The sequence below is a fragment of the Bufo gargarizans genome, chromosome 8 (genome assembly GCF_014858855.1).
Source record: "Bufo gargarizans isolate SCDJY-AF-19 chromosome 8, ASM1485885v1, whole genome shotgun sequence".
Lineage (NCBI taxonomy): Eukaryota > Metazoa > Chordata > Amphibia > Anura > Bufonidae > Bufo > Bufo gargarizans.
In genome coordinates this window covers 130,721,992-130,744,235 of record NC_058087.1, presented here as the reverse complement: position 1 = coordinate 130,744,235, position 22,244 = coordinate 130,721,992, and the positions used below count along the sequence as shown (strand labels likewise).

General features: G+C 41.2%; 1 protein-coding gene across 2 annotated transcripts in view; it reads right to left on the bottom strand.

Moving 5' to 3' along the window:
• Positions 1-1,506: 1,506 nt before the first annotated feature.
• The window catches only part of RHBDF1 (rhomboid 5 homolog 1), a 148,421-nt gene continuing 127,683 nt past the window's right edge, over positions 1,507-22,244 (bottom strand). For both annotated transcript variants that reach the window (XM_044303376.1, XM_044303378.1), the window contains 8 exons: positions 16,030-16,191; positions 14,191-14,294; positions 13,623-13,686; positions 9,488-9,582; positions 7,541-7,616; positions 5,738-5,838; positions 5,188-5,341; positions 1,507-2,454 (listed from right to left, as the gene is read on the bottom strand). In XM_044303376.1, the coding sequence (XP_044159311.1) occupies positions 2,035-2,454; positions 5,188-5,341; positions 5,738-5,838; positions 7,541-7,616; positions 9,488-9,582; positions 13,623-13,686; positions 14,191-14,294; positions 16,030-16,191 (1,176 nt within the window). In that variant the 3' untranslated portion in view covers positions 1,507-2,034. The remainder of the gene's footprint in view (positions 2,455-5,187; positions 5,342-5,737; positions 5,839-7,540; positions 7,617-9,487; positions 9,583-13,622; positions 13,687-14,190; positions 14,295-16,029; positions 16,192-22,244) is intronic.

The window sequence follows — 22,244 nt, the reverse complement described above, 5'->3', positions numbered from 1 at the left end:
CGGCTTTTGCTGGAATGGTTTTTGGGTGCTGCATCACATTTGTAACTCCCCCCCCCATAAGTGACCCTATTTTGTAAAGTATACCCCTCAAATTATTTATCAAAGGTTGGAGTGAGCATTTTGATGACCAGATATTTTGCAGAAATTAATGAGCAGGGGACTGTGCAAAATGAAAATTGCAGATGCAGCATTTAAATTGTTTTTACAGGTTTTACTGGATACCGCACTGCCATAAATGAGGGTGTAAACGGCTGTTTGGGTACACTGCAGGGTTCAGAAGGGAAAGTCCACTTTTTGGCTTTTGCAGCACTTATTTGCTGAATTGGTTTATGGGTCCTATGTTGCTATTGAACAGCCTCTAGGGTATCAGTACTGCCATTTTCTGAGAACCATATGCTTTTGTTCTCTTGATGAAGATGCAGCAATTCCTAATATGTCTAATTTATTTTAATTTTTTTTAATTTTTAGATGACTTGATGAGGGGAAAGTGGTGCTTTTTTGCTTTATGCTTTTAATTATTAAATATAATTATTATTCTACAAAACACATTTTTATGCTTTTTTCCAACTAGGGGACTTCACGCTTTGTTATTCTGATCTCTTCTACACTCCATTACAATTCACAGTGTATTGTAAAGCATCGGAACTGCCAGTATTACACTGACAGCTGCTTATGAGACATGCCTGGAGGCTAGGCCTCTGTAGCTGGTAGGTTCCACGACCTTTGTAGGAGAGACAATGGTTTGGGAGATGGAACTCCCTCCCTCTGTAAACCTTTAGATGCATCAGTCAGCATTGACTTCGGAATCTAAAGCTCTGAGTTACAGCTTATGTGACTGCTAGATCAGCGTGCTATACATGTACCATGTGTGTTGGGAAACTCACTTCCCGCAGCTCTGCACATGAACAGTGCATGTCAGAAATGGGTTAATCTGCATATTTCTTATATTAAATACTATATCTTCAATCCAATTCTTGAAAAATCATAAAATGTAATAAATATAAAACATAACATGGAAGTGTTTCTGGTGGCTTTTACGAATAAGCTATGTGTGTGCACGAGGAACGCCTCTATATCTGGCCATTATATGATTTGTATTCTGCATTTATCACCATTTTTCTAATATGCAGACTCCTTCTCTAATTACCAGTTTTCCATGAGCTAGTGGTAATAGACTAGCTGTTATGATATCTTATATACACAGTATACATAGAGATAAGGAGATCCTGCTCCTCTACATATCCTAGAGATCCTACCGCCACCTTCTCCACAAACTATGGGCAAAGGTATTCTGATGCCTCAGTAAATCCGTCTTGTCTCCATAGACTATATTGGAGCTATGAGAGTGAATGAGCAATTCAGGAAGCAGTGGAAGGAGGAGAAATGACTCTTAAGTGAAGAAAGACATTTTTCTATAATAAGAAATATATTTCTTAAATTCACTAGACCTTTAACAAATTATGTAAACATAAATGTACATGGTAAAAAAAAACATTAAACTCAATGTTCAAAGGTTTGCTTTTCTTTTATTATGGATAAAGTAGCTAAAACGCTACCTTATGGCTGAATTACTGCAGTTAGTTCTGCAGGACAAAAAAATATAAAAAAAACTGTAATTGAATTAGTCCGTCAAAAAGACATCACACTGTTGTTCAATAAAAGTGAACAAGGAAACAAATAGTTCTGTTTTCAGACAGTAAAATCATCTGACATTTTACAAAGCTCATCAAATACTATATATACATTAAATTACCAATATGTACTTTAAGAATATTGTTTTCTTAATAAGAATATATATATAAAAATATTTCATTTCCCACAGCAAATGATGACCATCCACAATTACCTGCTGCTTAATGATTGCTACATCGATATGATCTTTTATTAAGAATCTGAAAGGCAGCAGGCTTTGGGATAAATGGCTATGTTATTCCTTCAGTACCTTTATTAACAACAATGTAACACATTATTTCTAAACCATAGAAAAAGAATACGGTAATTCTGTATAAAAATGCAATCTCAAGTTCATAATTGTCAATAAAGTTGAGCATCGAGGTCATACTTCTCACAAAATTTGTCTGTAAATGGAATACAGGTTAAATACTCGCACCATTCACACTTGATATGATAAAAGTAGAATAAAACCACAAGTCCTGAGAAAAGTCCAAAAAATATTAAAAGAAAAATAATAATTTGACACCTTTTCCTGTACATGTCAAACTTGCCAAAACTAATGTAAGGAAGAAATGCAAAAGACAAGAAGAAACCACTAATAAATCCAGAAATATGAGCAAAATTGTCAATCCATGGAAGAAGGCCAAATGTGAATAGGAAGATCACAACAGCAAAGAGTTTGAAGAATGCTCTCCATGGTCTTTCTAGAATTTGCCAACTTTGGAAAAGCTCAACAAAAAGACATGCCAAAATTCCAAACTGAGATCCAGCTGGTCCAACCTGGAAAAAAAAGACATATCAATAATTAAAGGGGTTCTGCCTTCAGAAATGTCCCAATAACACCATCTCACCTGAGACATGTGCTCATGGTCTTGGTCCCATCACTGTACAGCACATACACTGATGAGCTCCCATGAGACGTCAGGGCCAGACGTGAGTATGTCTATTGCCTGGCCCTGTCAGTCAATGGTGGGAACATAGCAATAAGGGCAATTAGCAGAGCCTCTGGAGCAATAAGGTACAATGACACCGTCCTCCTTGCTCCTGCAGGTTCATTTGCATATTATAAATCATTAAGTTTGTGGGCACGTAGGAAGATGGGACCAAGACAATGATGTTCAACTGTCAAGTGCATATGTCTTAAGTGAAAGTTTTATTGCGACGCATTTGATGACAGATCCCCTTTAATGTAAAATAACATGGAGTTCTTCTGAAAAAATCCAAACCCTATAATGACCCCCCCCCCCCTTCCCCAAGTGGCTGGGCACCTCACACAGGTTATCCTTACCTTGCATCGCTCCTGATCCCTGCACAGCCACCACGCAAATCAAAAATCTGGTGGGGGGGGTTACTTACTGTGAGGGATGAACTGGGTACAGCCAATAGCTGGCCGCAACAGAGACAAGTCTCCCTAGCATCACCCAAGATGCTAGGGAGGTTCGTCCCCGTCACTGCCTGCTATTGCCTGCACCACCTCCAAACCATACCCCCCCCCCAGTTGCCGTATGTTTTGATCCGTGTGACGGGACATGTGGCGGCAGCCATGTCGGCATTAGAAGTGACGCAGGTATTGGGAAGCGAGGTAAGTACAATCTGTGTGAGGTGCCCGGGCAAATGGGGGGTCATTATAGGGGTTGGAGAACCCCTTAACAGAAAATTGCACATAACCCTCAATACCTAAATGTGATAACATGTTCTGCAAATGTATGCTGTTGTCTTTCTTTTTTTAACAACATTTCCAGTGCTTCTTGTACCACAAACGTTCTGTCTTAAAAATTGGCTTCCTGCTTTTTATTATTCAAGTAATCCCAAACAAATTCAGTTATGTAGGGGTCTGAACGCCACGGAATCCAATCCACATTTGAAAGACAGAACCCTAAGCATTACAGACTTGGCCTAGTCAATCATGCCAATCAAACATTTAGGGAGGAAAGGGATGCAAATGAGCTCTTAACAAGCTCTGCCTCTAATGCCACCAGATGTAAGGCAGCGATCCTATAAGTCAATGTTCAACTCTTTAGCTAAGCCTTGAGACATGACTCGGATATTAAATAAGTCAGCATCTCATCTGCAGACAGCTGTTTCAGGGTGATTTACCCTCACCTCACATCCAAGTCCTTGTTATCTCCTGCCACCCCCAACTGACAAACATTTCTCAAATATGCTCTTTCCTCAATCTTCTCCTACATAGACTACTGCAACATCCTCCTCGGAGTCCTCCCATCTAACAGTGTTGGTCTCCTCCAATGCATCCTCAACTCTGACGCCCAGTAGCTCTGCCTCTCCTCACTAACAATCCCTTCACTGACTCCCAGGAAATTCACTTCAAAATATTAACAACGCCATACAAGACTTTCCACAACCTGTCCCCTCCATACATCTCAGACCTACTCTGCCAATACCTTCCCACACCTAATCTCTGATCTTCGCCTCTGTTTGGGGGTAACTATTAGTGTCTTTAAAACGGTAGTATCATTTTGGTGACAATGTGGGATCAACTTTTGTTGTAAGGAAACAGAGGTAACTTATTGGTTTAAGATTTTTCAGGATGAAAGAGAATAGGGTGCACAAAAGTGAAGACTGGCAAAATACTGATAGATGTAGTAGATCCTTAGTATTGGAAACCTTTGTCTAATTGCATTTATAAATCATTCCAATGAAAAATGAATAGTAATTGCTGTTTTTACTTGAACTTAAAAGGGGTTTTCTGCTTATATTGATGACCTATCCTCAGACCGCCAGATTATCAGATCGGTCCCCCCACCACCACGATCAGCTGTATGATCACTCCTGCGTGCATTCTGTTCACTGTTACCTGCTCGCTGTCAACATTGCATTGCTGCATTCTCCTCAATTTTTACCTGCTTACTGTTGACATTGCAGTTGCGAGCAGGTGTCATTGCAGCTCCTCCATCCCAATTACCTGAATGGGACGGAGTGTGACTACATTTGCTCTGTACCAATCAAAGGAATGGGATGGAGGAGCTGTAATGACACCTGCTCACAGCTGCAATGCTTACTGCAGGTAAAAATTGAGGAGAATGCAGAGCTCGCAGGAGAGATGTGTTCTCTTCATACATCTGTTTGGACCACTGCCAATCTGATAACCCCTTCAAATAAATGCAATACTGTACATATACTAATATGTATCATTTCAATGTTTTCTGTTTCTTCTTTTCTTATACTGTACATAATAAAATGACATCTGTATATTTATAGTGGTGCACCAGTTTTACATTGCTTCACATTGCCGTGTCTGTAGCTTCCAAGGCAAGCTGTGCATATGAGGATTGGCTTACATAACTCATCCTTAATGCACAGGCACAGCAATGTAATCAATTCATGGAAACAGAAGGAAAATTAATTTATCATGTCTATTTCTCAATTACACAACTTGGTTTAAGATAATGTATGTTCACATTACCACTGAAACCAGAGATGTGTATGCTGTAGTATTCTTCTATGAGTGAATGGGGCCTAAAACAGCAAGCAAAAATGGCTGACAATTCTTACCTCAGCTCTGTAAGGCAGGAATATAGCACTTGTAAGATTACCAGTAATCCCACTTAAAATGTAAATAATGGAGATTCTATGCCAGCCTGCCAGCTTTTCCAAATCTCTAAGTATTGTCATCTGGAAACACATCGACACCAAACAGTGCAAGATGCTGCAAATAGAAACATATTAAAGAGTGAACATGAGCATGTCACACATTGTCCTACAAGTAGGAATAATGCAAGCGTCTTACAGACAAGTCATACCACATAATGGGGATTGGGCCTAAAGTCAGTATGGTCACAATAGCAATGCACAATACATATATGTTCTATAGCAGGGTTTCTCAACTCCGGTCCTCGGGACCCACCTACCAGTCTGAATTTGAGAATATCCCACAGAATGAATACCTGTGGTAAGTCCTGATGCATTGACACTAATTATATCACCTGCTCAATACTAAGGAAATCCTGAAAACATGACTGGTAGGTGGGTCCCGAGGACTGGAGTTGAGAAACCCTGTTCTATAGGATTGTGGTTGCATAAGAGAACATAAAATATGACATACCCAGCATGAAGGAACAGAGAAAGCCATAACCTATAAAACTGGTCTGGAACTTCTGGGTTCAGGAATGGCAGTAGACCACAAACCTCATCCATGCAGTGAACCTAGGAATAATTTGGACACTTTATCAAATCGCCTAATAAATTACATTTCTCTGAAATTGTAAAGAAACAACACCATAATAATGCAATTATATGTATTAAAGGTTTTTTCCTGTCTTATATTTGTGGCTCATTAATTTATTATTTTAGGTAAGTTGAGCTATAATACTAATGGTCTTCATGAACAGTATTTTTTTGAAAATCTCTTTTATTGCATTTCAACATCATCATAAACATTAACTTGAGGGTCCATTCACACGTCCTGTTTTTTTCCATCCTGAAAAACGGTCCGTTTTTTGCGGATCCGTTGTTCCTGAAAATGTTTCCGTATGTCATCCGTATGTCATCCGTTTTTTGCGGATCCGCAAAAAACGGGAGCATGTATACATTTCAATAATCAAATAAAGTTGTTTGGATTTCTTTGAAAAAAAATTGAAAAAAAAAAAAAAAAAAAAAAAAAAAAAATTTGTTATGTGTTTCCAGGAACGGAATCCGCAAAAAACGGATGACATACGGAATGACATCCGAATGTCATCCGTTTTTTGCGGATCCATTGACTTTGTATTGTACCAGGATCCGATTTTTCAGGACAAGAATAGGACATGTTTTATATTTAAACGGACATGCGGAACGGAACAACGGAAACGGACAGCACACATTGTGCTGTCCGATTTTTTCCAGGACCCATTGAAAATGAATGGGTCCAGATCTGGTCCTGATCTGTTCCTGAAAAAACGGAACAGATCAGGAAAGAAAAAACGGACGTGTGAATGGACCCTGAATGAGGAGGAAAAGCAGACCCATTTCTGTCCGCCATCCCTCGCCCATGGCTTCCATATGTTTGTATATCACTACTGTGCCTTTATTGTAAAAAATATATTTCTATTTTTCTATTGTAATCCACCACTTTCAATGATTCTTTCTGTAATGTTACTTCAGGATTTATCGAATATTTAGAAATTAATGATCTACCCTGAAAAAAGTGCCCAAATTAATAAGAATTTTTGCCCACTTTTGGATATCCACATCTGTCAAATATCCCAATATACATCTACGTTGTGTGCAAGGGGATGTTTATCCTAAGAATTTCACTTTACTTCCATTACTTCAACAGAATAATTGAACAATTTTGGGAACCTCCAAAAATGATGTAGCAAATCCTTCCTTCAATATTATATCCTAAACACTGATGTTTTCATTCCTAGCTTAAAAAGAAAGTAATCAGTACGATAAAGTCAATGCACCGGATAAAAATTGACTAATCTATTCTCCACACTTTACACGTACATCAGTTGTTAAACACCCAAATTAACAAGCAGTATAGTATAGTAAGGTAAATTGCATTAGAATATATATGTAAACTGAAAGACTTTTGAGCATTTGGAATGACTGCCAAGAGTAGTTTCAGACCATCTGGTCCCCATGGTGTCAATTTCTTCTACAGTCTTGATGAGACTTTAGATATCCTCATTCAGATCATTTCTCTCCCCGTTTTCCTGTCTCTTCTTACCCCTTTTAGTGGGTCTCACTTTACTTGCTAGGCTTTAGGTATATTGTTTTATATCCATGTACTCGATTAGTAATTTTTAGATGTGTATAGCTTATAGTATAGTATATATCATCATGGCCTTTTGTACAGTGATTACCTATTTCCATTATACTGGCCATGTTTTAGTTCTGCAAACATACGAAATATAAAATTTACCTGTGAACACAAAGTTGCTTCTTCATGGAAATAGCCTTTCATGAAATCGCAGTATTCTCTTGAAGTTATTTTACAGCTGAAGAAGTAGAGAATGCATTAGTAATGCTTCATTATATCAATTGTAATAACACATTTCAGTACATTTAAATAGGCTATCCAATATTAAAATAATGGCTCAGACCTTCCCAACCCAGGATGGGGGAGGTGATGCTTTCGTAATCTCCACTTCTTGAGCTCCCAGGCCGGCAGTTCCGCTCCCACATTCGCCAAGGACAACATCCATTGATGGCGGCACACGTGACTGCAACAGCCAATCACAGGCCACAACAGTAACTTACAGTGGTGACCTGGTTCCCCTGCGTCACATGTAATATGATGCATGACGCAGGGGAACTAGGTCACCACTGTGGCCTGATATTGGCTACAGTGGTCAAGTGTGCCCCCATTGACAGATGTTGTCCTTTGCGCACGTGGGAGCGGAACTGCCGGCCCAGGAGCCCAAGAGACCGGATCCAATGGAGGACCAGGTACGCATCGTTCTTAGGTCGGACAGGTGTGGGCCACTATTTTAGTATTGCATAACCCCTTCAAAGTGGTAAATGGTCACTGACAGCAATAAGTGATCAAAGTCATTATGGTAATATGATGCATGACGCAGGGGAACTAGGTCACCACTGTGGCCTGTTATTGGCTACAGTGGTCAAGTGTGCCCCCATTGACAGATGTTGTCCTTTGCGCACGTGGGAGCGGAACTGCCGGCCCAGGAGCCCGAGAGACCGGATCCAATGGAGGACCAGGTACGCATCGTTCTTAGGTCGGACAGGTGTGGGCCACTATTTTAGTATTGCATAACCCCTTCAAAGTGGTAAATGGTCACTGACAGCAATAAGTGATCAAAGTCATTATGGAAGACAAAATCACTAGTGTTATACAAGGCCAGCTTTAGTTCAGCTGGGAGGAGTAACTGGGGCAGAGGGGGTCTCCCCTTTTGTTTCTTTTATCAAACTGATTGACATTCTCTTCCTCCTTTTGCTCTGAAGATTAAAAGGAAGGCGTCATCAGACAATGACCTATAGTTTAAATCACATTTTTATCTTTAACATAATAATAATTAATAGTTTTGATGATGTTATTTTTTAATTTCCATGTCAATATTTAGATTTAAACAAAAAACATAAAACTCAACAGTTTTTTTGATGGCCACTAAGCCTAATAATAGATGCCACTTCTTGGTCTATACAGATCACTATACTGTAGTTACCTGCTCATCTGTCATTCTAATCCTGCCTGTGATATCACCTTTGTGTATAGAAAAGACAGGATCCTCCATTCACATTAGTTGATTGTCAGAGCTTATCTATTCTTTCCTTGTACAATGACCTTTGCACAGGTCATATAGCATGCCTAGAAAACTCTCCCACAGAAGTCAATAGGGTCAGCACCAGACCATTGTGTCTATGGCCCATGTGGTTCCCATGAAGCAATCTTCTAAATGCTGTGAAAGGGGTTGTGCAGGCAGTAAATATTGATCATCTAGCCTCAGGATAGGTCATCAATATCTGTTTGACAGGGCTCTGGCACCCCAGCCGATCAGAGTGCTCCATGCGAGCGCTGATTCATGTTCATTAACACTATGCGTCGTCTCCTCTGGAGTGGTGGCGTACTGTAATTACACGTACTAACTCCATTCAAGTCAGTGGTGCGTGTACTTGTGATTACAATCCACTTCTGTTCTTCTGTGACAATTCGCATGCTGCAAAAATGTTTCATTTTCAGAAAATATACTCAGAATATATACTTTTCAAATTGTGAGCACCATGAATAATCGCAGTCTGTGACCTGAGCCTGGTTACTTCTGTTGGGGCGTTTTTCTCATGGCAGAGCTTTACCTAGATGAAAACTGTCTCAACTGTTAATGGTGCCCACAGAAACAGAACAGAAACTTACTTTCCCTTTGTCCCAATACAACAGGGCCTGCCTGTTATTTCACAATTCATGTGAAGATGGTTAGGGTAGCTTCCATTTGTGTTGTTTGTACAGACCTACAAATAAGAATAAGAAATAAATACAAGCAACTACTGAGTGCCAAAACATTGAGGAAAATTACTAAATTATATTCTGATATGGATGCAATTAATTGTACTTGGTGGGTAACACAAGTAACACAAACACTGAGTATTTAGAGCATTCTGAGTCCAAAATACCAAGAACATGTACTCCTATATGTCTTAGGAGAAAATGCGTATGTTACAACTCCGACTTAAAGGGAACCTGTCATGTGGATATTTGATTATAATCTAACTAATTATATACAATCATTAACTACTAAAAAGTACCTTAGATGTATTCACTTACTGGTGTGACAGATGGTTACCTCATAATATACACACAAAGATGCCACATGCTAATGAGGTGATTTGAGTCCAGCATGATGTCAGTGAGTCCAGCATTTTTTAAATTCAGAGCTATAGCCACTCCCCTGCCCACCTGCTGCTGATTTATATGGAAAATAACTGTCAATCAGCAGCAGGTGGGCAGGGAGAGTCAGGACTCATCATTATGCGCTGGAGCTTTTCAATACAAGATGTTGGCAGATTGACTGGGTCAATTAAAGAAAGTGACCCAGCATTTTGCTAAGAGAATCAGTCACTTATTTATGTTGCCCTTAGTTAGGACACCATAAAACTGGTGACAGGTTCCCTTTAAATGGGCTAGTTGGTTACAAAAGAAACAGTGTCTGACTAGTTCGGTCACGTGTATCCACTGACAAAGATTTTTAAACCTCAGTAGTTTTCCATGGTAAGAGTTGCAGAATATACTATATATACTATAGGATAAGAGTTAACGACTTAACAGGTTAGTCTCTATTGGTTCCACTGTTTTAGTGTTTGCTGAACTCCAGCTATGCTTCTTAATGATCTGTAGTGAACTAGTCACTATGTTTCTTTAGTATCTAACTAGTCTACCTGAAACCAGGTGTGCATTTACTAATAACATATATATGGACATGTTATTAAGAGTAAGACACACTTACTCCACACACAAATTTACATTTATATAGGCAGGTCTTTACAACTACCTACTTCTAGAACATCGTTCTAACACATTTTATCAAGATAACAATAGGTAAAAGTGAAAATCTGTCAATTTTTGGGTGGGTTCACATATGGTGTACCGTATCGTGCACAGTGGAATTTTGTGCAGAAAATCCAAAGCATTTACAGTACAAGTGGGGGAGGGATTTTACAATTTTAGAAATCACGTTCACACAAAGAGGAAAAACCCTGCAGTGTACACTGTCTAGTGAGCGGTGACGTGCATGTACACTGAACATCGCACTTCCAGTCCAGAGGGTACCGCAAAGATGGGAATTTTATTGGTCCTTTAGCATTGGGCCCCAGTCTTTGAGAACCATTTTAAAGTTAAAATGTATCAGGAATTAGTTCTTAAAGATACCCTGCCACCACATTCCTGATTTAATACATACTATACTTGCATGTCTCATAAAATTACACATATGGGGCATTTTTCCTTAGAAATAAGCCTTGTGTCATTCCTCTGTTACGTATGAATACACTGACAAGTGGGTTACCATTTCTGTTGTGGATGGGACATATCCCAAGTACACATTCTGTCTATTCATTGCTGATACTGTCGAGACGCACCTTATTGACATGTGAAATTGTAATACCAAATTGTCATTCAGACATTCTCATTAGGGATAGTCTGTCTTGCACTTTTAAAAAGTTTATAAAAAAGATTTACTGCCCAAAATGCACAAAGCAAAAGAAAATATGCCCCAGAATGGTTATGTCAAGTAGAATGCAAAAATATCTAAAACAGACATGTCCATAGAGCAGAGTATCCTCTTTAAAATGTTACACAGCAGTACCTGGTTCCCAAAGTTGAGCATTATGTGATAAAACCAGGATCACAAAGTTTAAACTCTCAAAGCTGATCTCCATTTGTAGATGTTTCTATTACTACATCATACAGAGACAAAAAGGCACCATGAATCTTCTATAATCTACATGACAAGTCAGAAGTTAGAAGAAGAATTCTGATATTTTTCTTCTTAAACTCTTGAGGGTCAGGTTAATTTTGACCTTGCGGACCAGGATCATTTTTCATTGTTTCTATTTGCATTTTGGCAGTAATTTTTTTTGCTCAACTTGAGGCGTAGGTTGAGCCTTTGCCATTTGTAGAGCAAGTTATGTTCTATGTAGGCATCATATATATTTTAATAAGTTTGTATTCATTGTTATCCTGGCAGGAAGAAAAACTATTTTGGTGCAGTTTTTATTTTTTATGGCATAAATCAATTATCATAAATGATGTAATAAAGTTATTGTACAGGTTGACATAGTTGCTACAATACCAAATACACTCACCTAAAGAATTATTAGGAACACCATACTAATAAAGTGTTGGATCCCCTTTTGCCTTTAGAACTGCCTTAATTCTACGTGGCATTGATTCAACAAGGTGCTGATACCATTCTTTAGAAATGTTGGCCCATATTGATAGGATAGCATCTTGCAGTTGATGGAGATTTGAGGGATGCACATCCAGGGCATTAAGCTCCCGTTCCACCACATCCCAAAGATGCTCTATTGGGTTGAGATCTGGTGACTGTGAGGGCCATTTTAGTACAGTGAACTCATTGTCATGTTCAAGAAACCAATTTGAAATGATTCAAGCTTTGTGACATGGTGAATTATCCTGCTGGAAGTAGCCATCAGAGGATGGGTACATGGTGGTCATGAAGGGATGGACATGGTCAGAAACAATGCTCAGGTAGCCCGTGGCATTTAAACGATGGCCAATTGGCACTAAGGGGCCTAAAGTGTGCCCAGAAAACATCCCCCACACCATTACACCACCACCACCAGCCTGCACAGTGGTAACAAGGCATGATGGATACATGTTCTCATTCTGTTTACGCCAAATTCGGACTCTACCATTTGAATGTCTCAACAGAAATCGAGACTCATCAGACCAGGCAACATTTTTCCAGTGTTCAACAGTCCAATTTTGGTGAGCTTGTGCAAATTGTAGCCTCTTTTTCCTATTTGTAGTGGAGATGAGTGGTACCCGGTGGGGTCTTCTGCTGTTGTAGCCCACCTTTCTTTCCCATTCTGACATTCAGTTTGGAGTTCAGGAAATTGTCTTGACCAGGACCACAACCCTACATGCATTGAAGCAACTGCCATGTGATTGGTTGACTAGATAATCGCATTAATGAGAAATAGAACAGGTGTTCCTAATAAATTCTTTAGGTGAGTGTATGTGTATAATATTTATATTTTGGGACCTAAAATTTTTAATTTGTGTATGACTATTTCATATATATTTTTAACATTCAATTTACTGTCTTTTTTAATCCCATAGGGGAATTTTTAATTTAGATTTTTGAACTATATTGTCTTGGCATATATCTATATGGAAGTAGTTAGAGCATACCTAAGTAAGCCAAAGGAGAACATGGTCACCAATTACGGACTAGGATTTCTAGGACCTGCCAGAAGAAATGAGTCCCAACCCCTATATCACAATAAAGTTTAGGTTTTGAATCGGAGGAATAGACCCTAGTGGCAAGTAATTGGCTCCAACGGCAGCCAAATGGGGTTTTCTCCTAGATCTTTGGGGCCCATTAAGGTATCAGAGCCTGGGCCTACAAGATGATCTTATGGTACTCTGGTGGGCCAGTCCAACCCTGAGGTTCACGCAGCACTGGGATCCTTCAATGGATCCTGGGCTGCCTACCAATACAAGGTATTAGTCTCAGTCAATGGAGGCCCCCTCAGTCGCTCCTGTTGTATGCCACTATCAGCATTGGTCACAGCCTTGAATAGCAGAGATCAGAGTTTCTTTGGTCTTTGCCATTATAGCAGGGCTGCAGATGTATTATAAGTTGTCCTCCTCCCAATCTCATGGGCACAGTAGCAATCATCATGACTTGTCCTGATGCATAAACTACCTACCGTTCATGATTAGCATACCAGTCATCGGTCTGCAAGCAGTCAAACCACTACTACGTCCATCTATTCAAAATGAATTTAAGAAATTGACAGATACTTACTGGCCACTTTGTGATGTCATCTGGCCACTCATGAGGAGGAACTGAAGCTGGTTCAGCACAAAACCTACAATGAAATACAATATATTTGTACAAGTTGACATGGTTGTCGGTACATGGTTCTCAACAAAGTATTTCACAGAAATTTAAAGGAAAGCTACAAGCAGAAATCTCAGCCAGGACAATGCATTTATTTGTAATCCCATGTGGTGGAGACGGTCATTAGCCAAACAAGTCATATTACAGTAACATCACTCACGATTTTCTGCTTGAAGTTACTATTAAAATTCAGATATTTTTTTAAATTCTGTTTTACAAAGAATATATTTACCTAGTACAAGTTGACTGCGTGGGCATTTACGAGGAATGCAGGGTATCCCACTAATATACTTACGTTTATACTGAAATCCAAAGCAAGATAAGACTGTGTGCGTGAATGAGCGGCACTGTGTATTATAAAAAGGTACACTGCCGTGTTGGGCCACAACAAACGGGAGATTTAATACTTGAACAGTAAAGTAAAGCTTCCTCCAGGTTCAGGTAGGCAGCGATATACAATCCACACTCATACCTTGGGTCCTGGCGACAAACTGATCCATAATGTCTCTCGCTTTTGTTTGCTAGCGAAGGGGTACTCGAATGATATGGCCACTTTACCCACACAGCAAGAGTAGACTAAAAAAAAAAAAAAATAGAGCATAAAAATTGCTGAAGCTAAAGATTCAATTTGCAGACATGGTAGACAAAAATCACAAAGGATCCGCTGGAATAGCTATTCTGGGGAAGAGATTTTTCAATACTTTTTTCCAGAGAGCACTGTTGTAAAGACTACATACTAGCCCTGACACTCTGCCCCAAACAACTTGTTCTCCTTTATTTATCGCCCATTGATCCACTTTCAGCCTTTTGCTGCCCATGACCCTTCTCAGATATTTTGGCTTGGAGCATTCAGGGAATATGACAGGGGTAATTTCTCCTTTGAAAGAACCCTTAAAATAGGCCAAATCCTAGTAAGGCTGCTTTCACACTAGCGTTCGTCGGTCCGCTCGTGAGCTCCGTTTGAAGGAGCTCACGAGCGGACCCGAACGCAGCCGTCCAGCCCTGATGCAGTCTGAATGGAGGCGGATCCGCTCAGACTGCATCAGTCTGGCGGCGTTCAGCCTCCGCTCCGCTCGCCTCCGCACGGACAGGCGGACAGCTGAACGCTGCTTGCAGCGTTCGGGTGTCCGCCTGGCCGTGCGGAGGCGTGCGGATCCGTGCGGATCCGTCCAGACTTTCAATGTAAGTCAATGGGGACGGATCTGTTTGAAGATGCCACAATGTGGCTCAATCTTCAAGCGGATCCGTCCCCCATTGACTTTACATTGAAAGTCTGGACGGATCCGTACTAGGCTATTTTCACACTTAGCTGTTCTATGCTAAAAATAATGCAGACGGATCCGTTCTGAACGGAGCCTCCGTCTGCATTATTATGAGCGGATCCGTTCAGAACGGATCCGCCCGAACGCTAGTGTGAAAGTAGCCTAACCCTGTGAGTACACACAATCTAAGGCTTTCATTCAAGAATCACTAGCTAAATCTCAGCTCTGAATGTAGGTAAGTATTCTTGACTGCTCTGGCACCATCATGTCTTGTACTTTTAACTACTTCTGTCTGGTACAGTACTTACACCTATCAATATGTTTGGTAGTTACACCTATGGCCACACCTCTGCAGCAACAAAAATATTTCAAGGCAATGGACATCTACAGAATACTTTTTTTGCAAAGGTTTTGTAAAAAACACTTTTCTAATGGCCGTGTGACCAAGTGTGAAGGTTCATTGGCCGGGCAGCATGAGCTAGGGGTATATATGGGAGGGGTGGGAGATAGGTGGGTTGTGCCCTTGACAAAGCGCGATAGCGAAACGGACGTTGGGCCGTTCCCTTGTACCCGGGTAGGTATTATGGATATGTAAATCACAGCTCTCAGCCATAACTGTTGGACTCTGCGGCTCCTGTGAGTTCTTGCAGATGTTCCTAGTGACATGTAGGTTATGGATGCCTGTTGGTACCGCTTTACTTCCATGATTATGGTAGTGTGGTATTACACCATCAAGGTTGCTGAGCTGTATTATTGATTTGTACTTAGACCTGTGGTTGGAGGGATTTCTTTCTACTTGCACTTCTCAATATATGTTTTTAGTATTTATACAATTGTCTTGATGTGTGTTTATCAATAAAGCTTCTTGTTCAGTATGTCGTGTGGTGTTGAGTACATTTATAGGAGTTCATCTTATTAAGCCCTATAGCTTGGCTCAGTTATGTGCCAAATCCGCCTATAACGGAGTAGGAGAACGGAAAGGCTGAACGCTGATGTGAACGAAGCCTAATAGTGACATGACCATGATATTTTAGAATACAAAATCTTACTGAACACTCCTCTTCCGAGGTCTGAATACATCCGGATTTGTCATTTCTCACACAACATGCAGAGTGCTTCTCTTTTTCTCTTTTCTTCTGAATTAAACTGTATACTTGCTGGTCTTGTCTCATACATGGTGAAAATTTTGCTCCAAGGTGTATTAAATCTTCCTGGAAGAAATTACAATCCACAAGCAAGGAAAGTTTATTTATTCAATAGATTGACTACATTTGGTTCGTTTTGTTTTTCATTTTCAACAGAAAGCACCTATTCATTTTAACACATTCTCCTTTAGTGGGATCCCTTCCTTGCAAGGAACCTTAGCTACTTATACTTTATTGCTACAGGCCATGAAAATGATGGAACCCCTACTGTCCTCCTAATACTACAATACTAGACCTTCAAAGTGCATTTGCCAACTGAGAAAATCAAACACAACACTACAAATACTGATGTCAAACAGAAAGGTCTGAATGAAGTTACAGAGAGTGAAAGAAGTGAGCTTTCACAAGAATTCACTATTTTCAGGACTGAGATACAGCTGAAATGCATGGAAAACCAAGAGACCACAAGATAATAAAATGAACGTACAGAACATCAGTGTATAAGACTGCTCCTGTGTCTCTATTTACATAGTACAGAATTCTACAGATCAAATATCTTCAAAACAAGAGGACATTACATATCTTAGGGTACTTTCACACTTGCGTCAAAGTTTTCTGTTATTGAGTTCCGTCCTAGAGGCTCAATACCAGAAAAAACTGAACAGTTTTATCCCCATGCATTCTGAATGGAGAGAAATACGTTCAGGATGCATCAGGTTGTCTTCAGTTCAGTCCTTTTACAGTATTTGGACGGAGAAAAAAAACGCAGTATGCTGCATTTTTCTCTCCGTCCCCAAATCCTGTATCTGGCCTTTTTTCCCCATTGGAATGTATTAATGCCATTAAAATCGCCGCATTGACGGATCCGGTCTTCCGGCCTGCGCATGCGCAGACCTTTAAAAATTTTAAAAAATAAATAAATACTGGATCAGTTTTTCCGGGTGACATCGGAGAGACGGATCCGGTATTGCAATTCATTTGTGAGACGGATTTGCATCTGTATCCGTCTACAAATGGTTTCCGTTTGCATACAGATTGCCAGATCCGGCAGGCAGTTCCGGCGATGGAACTTCCTGACGGAATCCAGCAACACAAGTGTTAAAGTACCCAAAGCCTACTTTCACACTAGCGTTTTTGCTGGATCTGGCAGGATTTTCTATTGTGCCAGATTGTGTCAGAGAAAACTGATCTGTCCCTATTGACTTGCACTGGGGGTCATGACGCAAGCTGTGGTTTGCTCTCCGGTATGAGAACGGAACGGAATGCATTTTGGAGCCTTCTGTTCAATTCAGTTACGCTTTGTCCCCTTGGACAATGAATGGGGACAAAACAGAAGCGTTTTGATCCTATGATGGATCTCAATACCGGAAAATATTAACGCTAGCCTAACTCTCATTTTCCACAGAGCAATCCAGTAGCTGCTTTATTGTCATTATCATCAAAAACTAATGTATAAAAAATATTATTAAAGGAAAAGCAGCCGATTACAAAAGTTTTCATGAAAAGTTGTGGGAATTCATGACAAATCATTACACGGTAGAGACGCTAGAAGTCCTCCTTTCATCTGTGGTCATTGCACGGCACCGGAAACAGACACCTCCTCCTACTAAACAAGAACTCTGCTCTAGGGACTATGGCTAAAAACACTTGTCACCAGAATACCACTAGGCCAGCAACATCTAAGTGCAGAACTGCAGTCATCCAACCTGCCACCATATCTCCTCAGGTGACGCCAGAGAAGAATTGCACTGAAGTCTGCTGCTACTGTATGTATTTCTACATTGCACTTATTTGTCACGACCCTTGGTCATGGTCGTGACTCCTTGGGTGCCGCATGCTGTTGCCCGCGGTTTTCCGTTGTCAACCGCAGCTGGGAGCACTTCGTTGTTGCCTCAGGTGCGGTTGCCGCGGACAATAGGCATGCGTGTGGTTGCCCTTGACAACGTGTTTTTATGTGCACTCCCTTTGTCGTTTTGTGGTGCACGAGGTTATGTGTTGTTTGCACGGAGACTCCTCCCTTCACCTGCGGTTGTCCGCGGCAACGTCTGGTGATGTTTGCATGCTGTGGAAGTGTCTCGGCCCGTTGGCTGTTCTTGAGGACACGGTTGCCACGCATGCCGTTGCCGTCGGAGACAGGTGAGTGAGTTTGTGTGCTTTCCCCTTTATGTGTGTTTTCCCTTCTGTGGTGTAGGAAGGGTTAACTCCCTTCCCAGTGTGTCTGTGAGTCACTGGGTGTGTCTGACCGTGGGTGTGGCCACCTGGCCTATAAAGCCTCAGTCCCTGGCTTGGTTCAGTAGGTTGCTCTCAGCCATGCTGGCTGGAGCAGCCTCCTGTCTCCTCCATCTGCTTGGTGGGGACCATCCTTCTGTTCATAAATCTTCGTTAGTTATATTCATGTTTGGTGTTCTGAAGATGTTTGTGTGGTCTCTTTGTTGGTGCAGCATATGGTTTCCTGAGTTCCCGTGTTATGTCTGGTGTGTGCTGTGTCCTTTATGTTGCTGTGGACATCAGCACTTGTTCATGGGTTCCAGGTTTGTGTGTCTGTGGCAGGTAAGTGCAGGACTAGTCTCACTTACCTGTCATTTCCATATGTCTGTTGATGTTCCCCCTGTGTTGCTTGGCCGTTGAGACTCCTGCTCCTCCGTGCCTAGGAGGAGTAGGGCGTCTGACTCTGTCCCCTAGTTCAGGGCCGACTTGAGGGCTCGTAGGGACTTTTAGGTTCCGGCGTATGAGCCCTCCTACCACCAAGGTCGGCTCATACTGACAGGAGACAGGGTCAGCGTTAGGGACGCAATAGGAGGTGACCTGCTCCCTAACTCTGTGGTCCCGGCCAAGGGGGTAACCCTATCATCTCCTGGCACCGCACGGCTGGGGGTTTCCCCCACCGCCAGCCGTGACATTATTAAAAAGGACTTAACATTAAACTCTGGCCTCATTCTTCCATATTCCTTACTGCAACGGACCCCAGGGAACGTCAGCTTGAGTAGGACACTGTAACACTACAGTAGGGCCACTACCACTCCCACTCCCATCCTCTACACTGGCTCCAACGGGGGCTCACTGAAAGTCCACATGGGGTAAATCTACAGTAAAAAAAAAAAATAGAAAAAAAAAAATGGGCAAAAATATTACAGTTTTGTAAATCCACAGCAGTTTGCAGCTTTTTTTCTGAAAATCGGTGCAAATTGCTGCAACAAATCCACAATGTCTGGCCCTGGCCTGAAATAAACCTCTGGCTGGCATGATAAATGAATGTACAGATGTAAATATTAGGGTGATAGTCTAATATGGAAAAATCTATAATACAGATAAAAAGAGTTTACACACAGACACAGCACATGGCAACACTGAGTCTTATTATTTTTCTGCTATCTGCTATATTGTTAGATTTCAAAGACATAGGGTGAGGTAACTAGCACTATAAAACATAACTAGCCCTATAAAACAAGCATTTCTGGCGTGACAGATTAGGATATGCAAAACTTTTAAAGAGCTAAAGAATGTGAAGAATAGTTTTCCAATGAGTCATAGGAAAATAACAGATGAGATAAGCTGCAGCTGAATGCAGGACAAAGCAATCCATCTTGCTGTTATTAAAGTATCCTCATAAAGTGTCTGAAGGCACAGCCACATTTATCGTAGGTGGAATGGAGTATTTATAATTCTTGGGCCCTTCTTGCCAGTGTGCAGTAGAAACTAGAAAATATTCCTCAGTAGTGATGGCCTTGTTTCCTAATACAGAGCCCCTAAGTGATCGGTGTGCCGTGGTTTGTTCTACAATGATACCCTCAATTGGGGATGTATTCTTGAAGGGAATGTACAGTGCCTTGCAAAAGTATTCACCCCCCATAACTTTTTTTGTTTTTTTTCATTGCAGCCTTAAGTTCAATGTTTTGTTAATCAGAATTAAGTCCATTATGTGATGGATCGGAACACAATGTCTAAGTTGGTGAAATGAGAAAAATATACAAATAGAACTATTGTTTAGAAATATAAAACAGAGAATTGGCATGTGCGTATGTATTCACCCCCTTTGTTAGGAAGCCCATAAAAAGCCATGGTGCATCTAATTACCTTCAGAAGTCACATAATTAGTGAAATGTCCACCTGTGTGCAATCTAAGAGTCACATGAACTGTTATTACATATACACACCTTTTTTGAAAGGCCCCAGAGGCTGTGACACCTAATCAAGAGGCATCACTAACCAAACACTGCCATGAAGACCAAGGAACTCTCCAAACAAGTAAGGGACAATGTTTTTAAGAAGTACAAGTCAGGGTTAGGTTAGAAAAAAATATCCAAATCTTTGATGATCCCCAGGAGCACCATCAAATCTATCATAACCAAATCGAAAGAACATGACACAACAGCAAACCGGCCAAGAGACGGCTGCCCACCAAAACTCATGGACCGCGCAAGGAGGGCATTAATCAGAGAGTTGGGCTTTATGGCAGAGTGGCCAGAAGAAAGCCATTACTTTCAGCTAAAAACGAAGAGACACGTTGTGAGTTTGCCAAAAGGCATGTGGGAGACTCCCAAGATGTATGGAGGAAGGTGCTCTGGTCTGATGAGACTAAAATTGAACTTTTCGGCCATCAAAGAAAACGCTATGTCTGGCGCAAACCCAACACATCACATTACCAAAAGAAAACCATCCCCACAATGAAACATGGTAGTGGCAGCATCATGCTGTGGACGGAGGTTCACCTTGTAGCAAGGTGCTCTGGTCTGATGAGACTAAAATTGAACTTTTCGGCCATAAAAAAACCTGCTATGTCTGGCGCAAACCCAACATGTTTTTCAGCAGCCAGGACTGGGAAACTGGTCAGAGTTGAGGCAAAGATGGATGGTGCTAAATACAGGGATATTCTTGAGCAAAACCTGTCCCACTCTGTGCGTGATTTGAGGCTAGGACAGAGGTTCACCTTCCAGCAGGACAATGACCCTAAACACACTGCTAAAGCAACATTTGAGTGGTTTAAGGGAAAACATGTAAATGTGTTGGAATGGACTAGTCAAAGCCCAGATCTCAATCCAATAGAAAATCTGTGGTCAGACTTAAAGATTGCTGTTCACAAGCGCAAACCATCCAACTTGAAGGAGCTGGAGCAGTTTTGCAAGGAAGAATGGGCCAAAATCCCAGTGGTAAGATGTGGCAAGATCATAGAGACTTATCTATAGCGACTTGAAGCTGTGGTTGCCGTAAAAGGTGGCTCTACAAAGTATTGACTTTAGGGTACTTTCACACTTGCGGCAGGACGGATCCGACAGGCTGTTCACCCTGTTGGATCCGTCCTTCCGCTATTTTGCCGTGTCGCCGGACCGCCGCTCCGTCCCCATTGACTATAATGGGGACGGGGCGGCGTTCCGGCGCAGTACGGCAGTTCGCGGTCAGAGGCCGCCGGACTAAAAAGTCAGACATGCAGGACTTTAAGTCCGGTGGCCTTTCGCCATGCATTGCCGTACTGCGCCGGAGCGCCGCCCCCATCCCCATTATAGTCAATGGGGACGGAGCAGCGGTCCGGCGGCACGGCGAAACAGCCTGTCGGATCCGTCCTGCCGCAAGTGTGAAAGTACCCTTAGGGTGGTGAATAGTTATGCACATTGACTTTTTCTGTTGTATTGTTATTTTCTGTTTAAAAAAAAAAACATCTTCAAATTTGTGGGCATGTTCTGTAAATTAAATGATGCAAATCCTCAAACAAGCCATGTTAGTTCCAGGTTGTGAGGCAATAAAATATGAAATAAGTCAAGGGGGTGAATTCTTTTGCAAGGCACTGTATGTCCTTATATTTATATTTATTTGGGAAAGGGGGGTTGAGGTGTCCCTACAAATTGTGACACTGTCCAATCAGTAGTGACAGTGGCAGAACACACTCTATTGACAAGAAAAATGGTGTTGCCCTGTTGCCAATTTATGAATGCATTTCCAAGAGGAATAACAGAGGGACACCACAACAAAGTGATTTAAGAAACATGAGCCATCAAGTACTCTTTAAAAAGATAGTTCCACAAATAAATATTAATTTACACAGTTAGATGACACACTAAGGGTAACAGGAGTTGACCAAAACTATTCCCCTCCATGCTAAACCCTAAAGTTATTGACCTTAACCC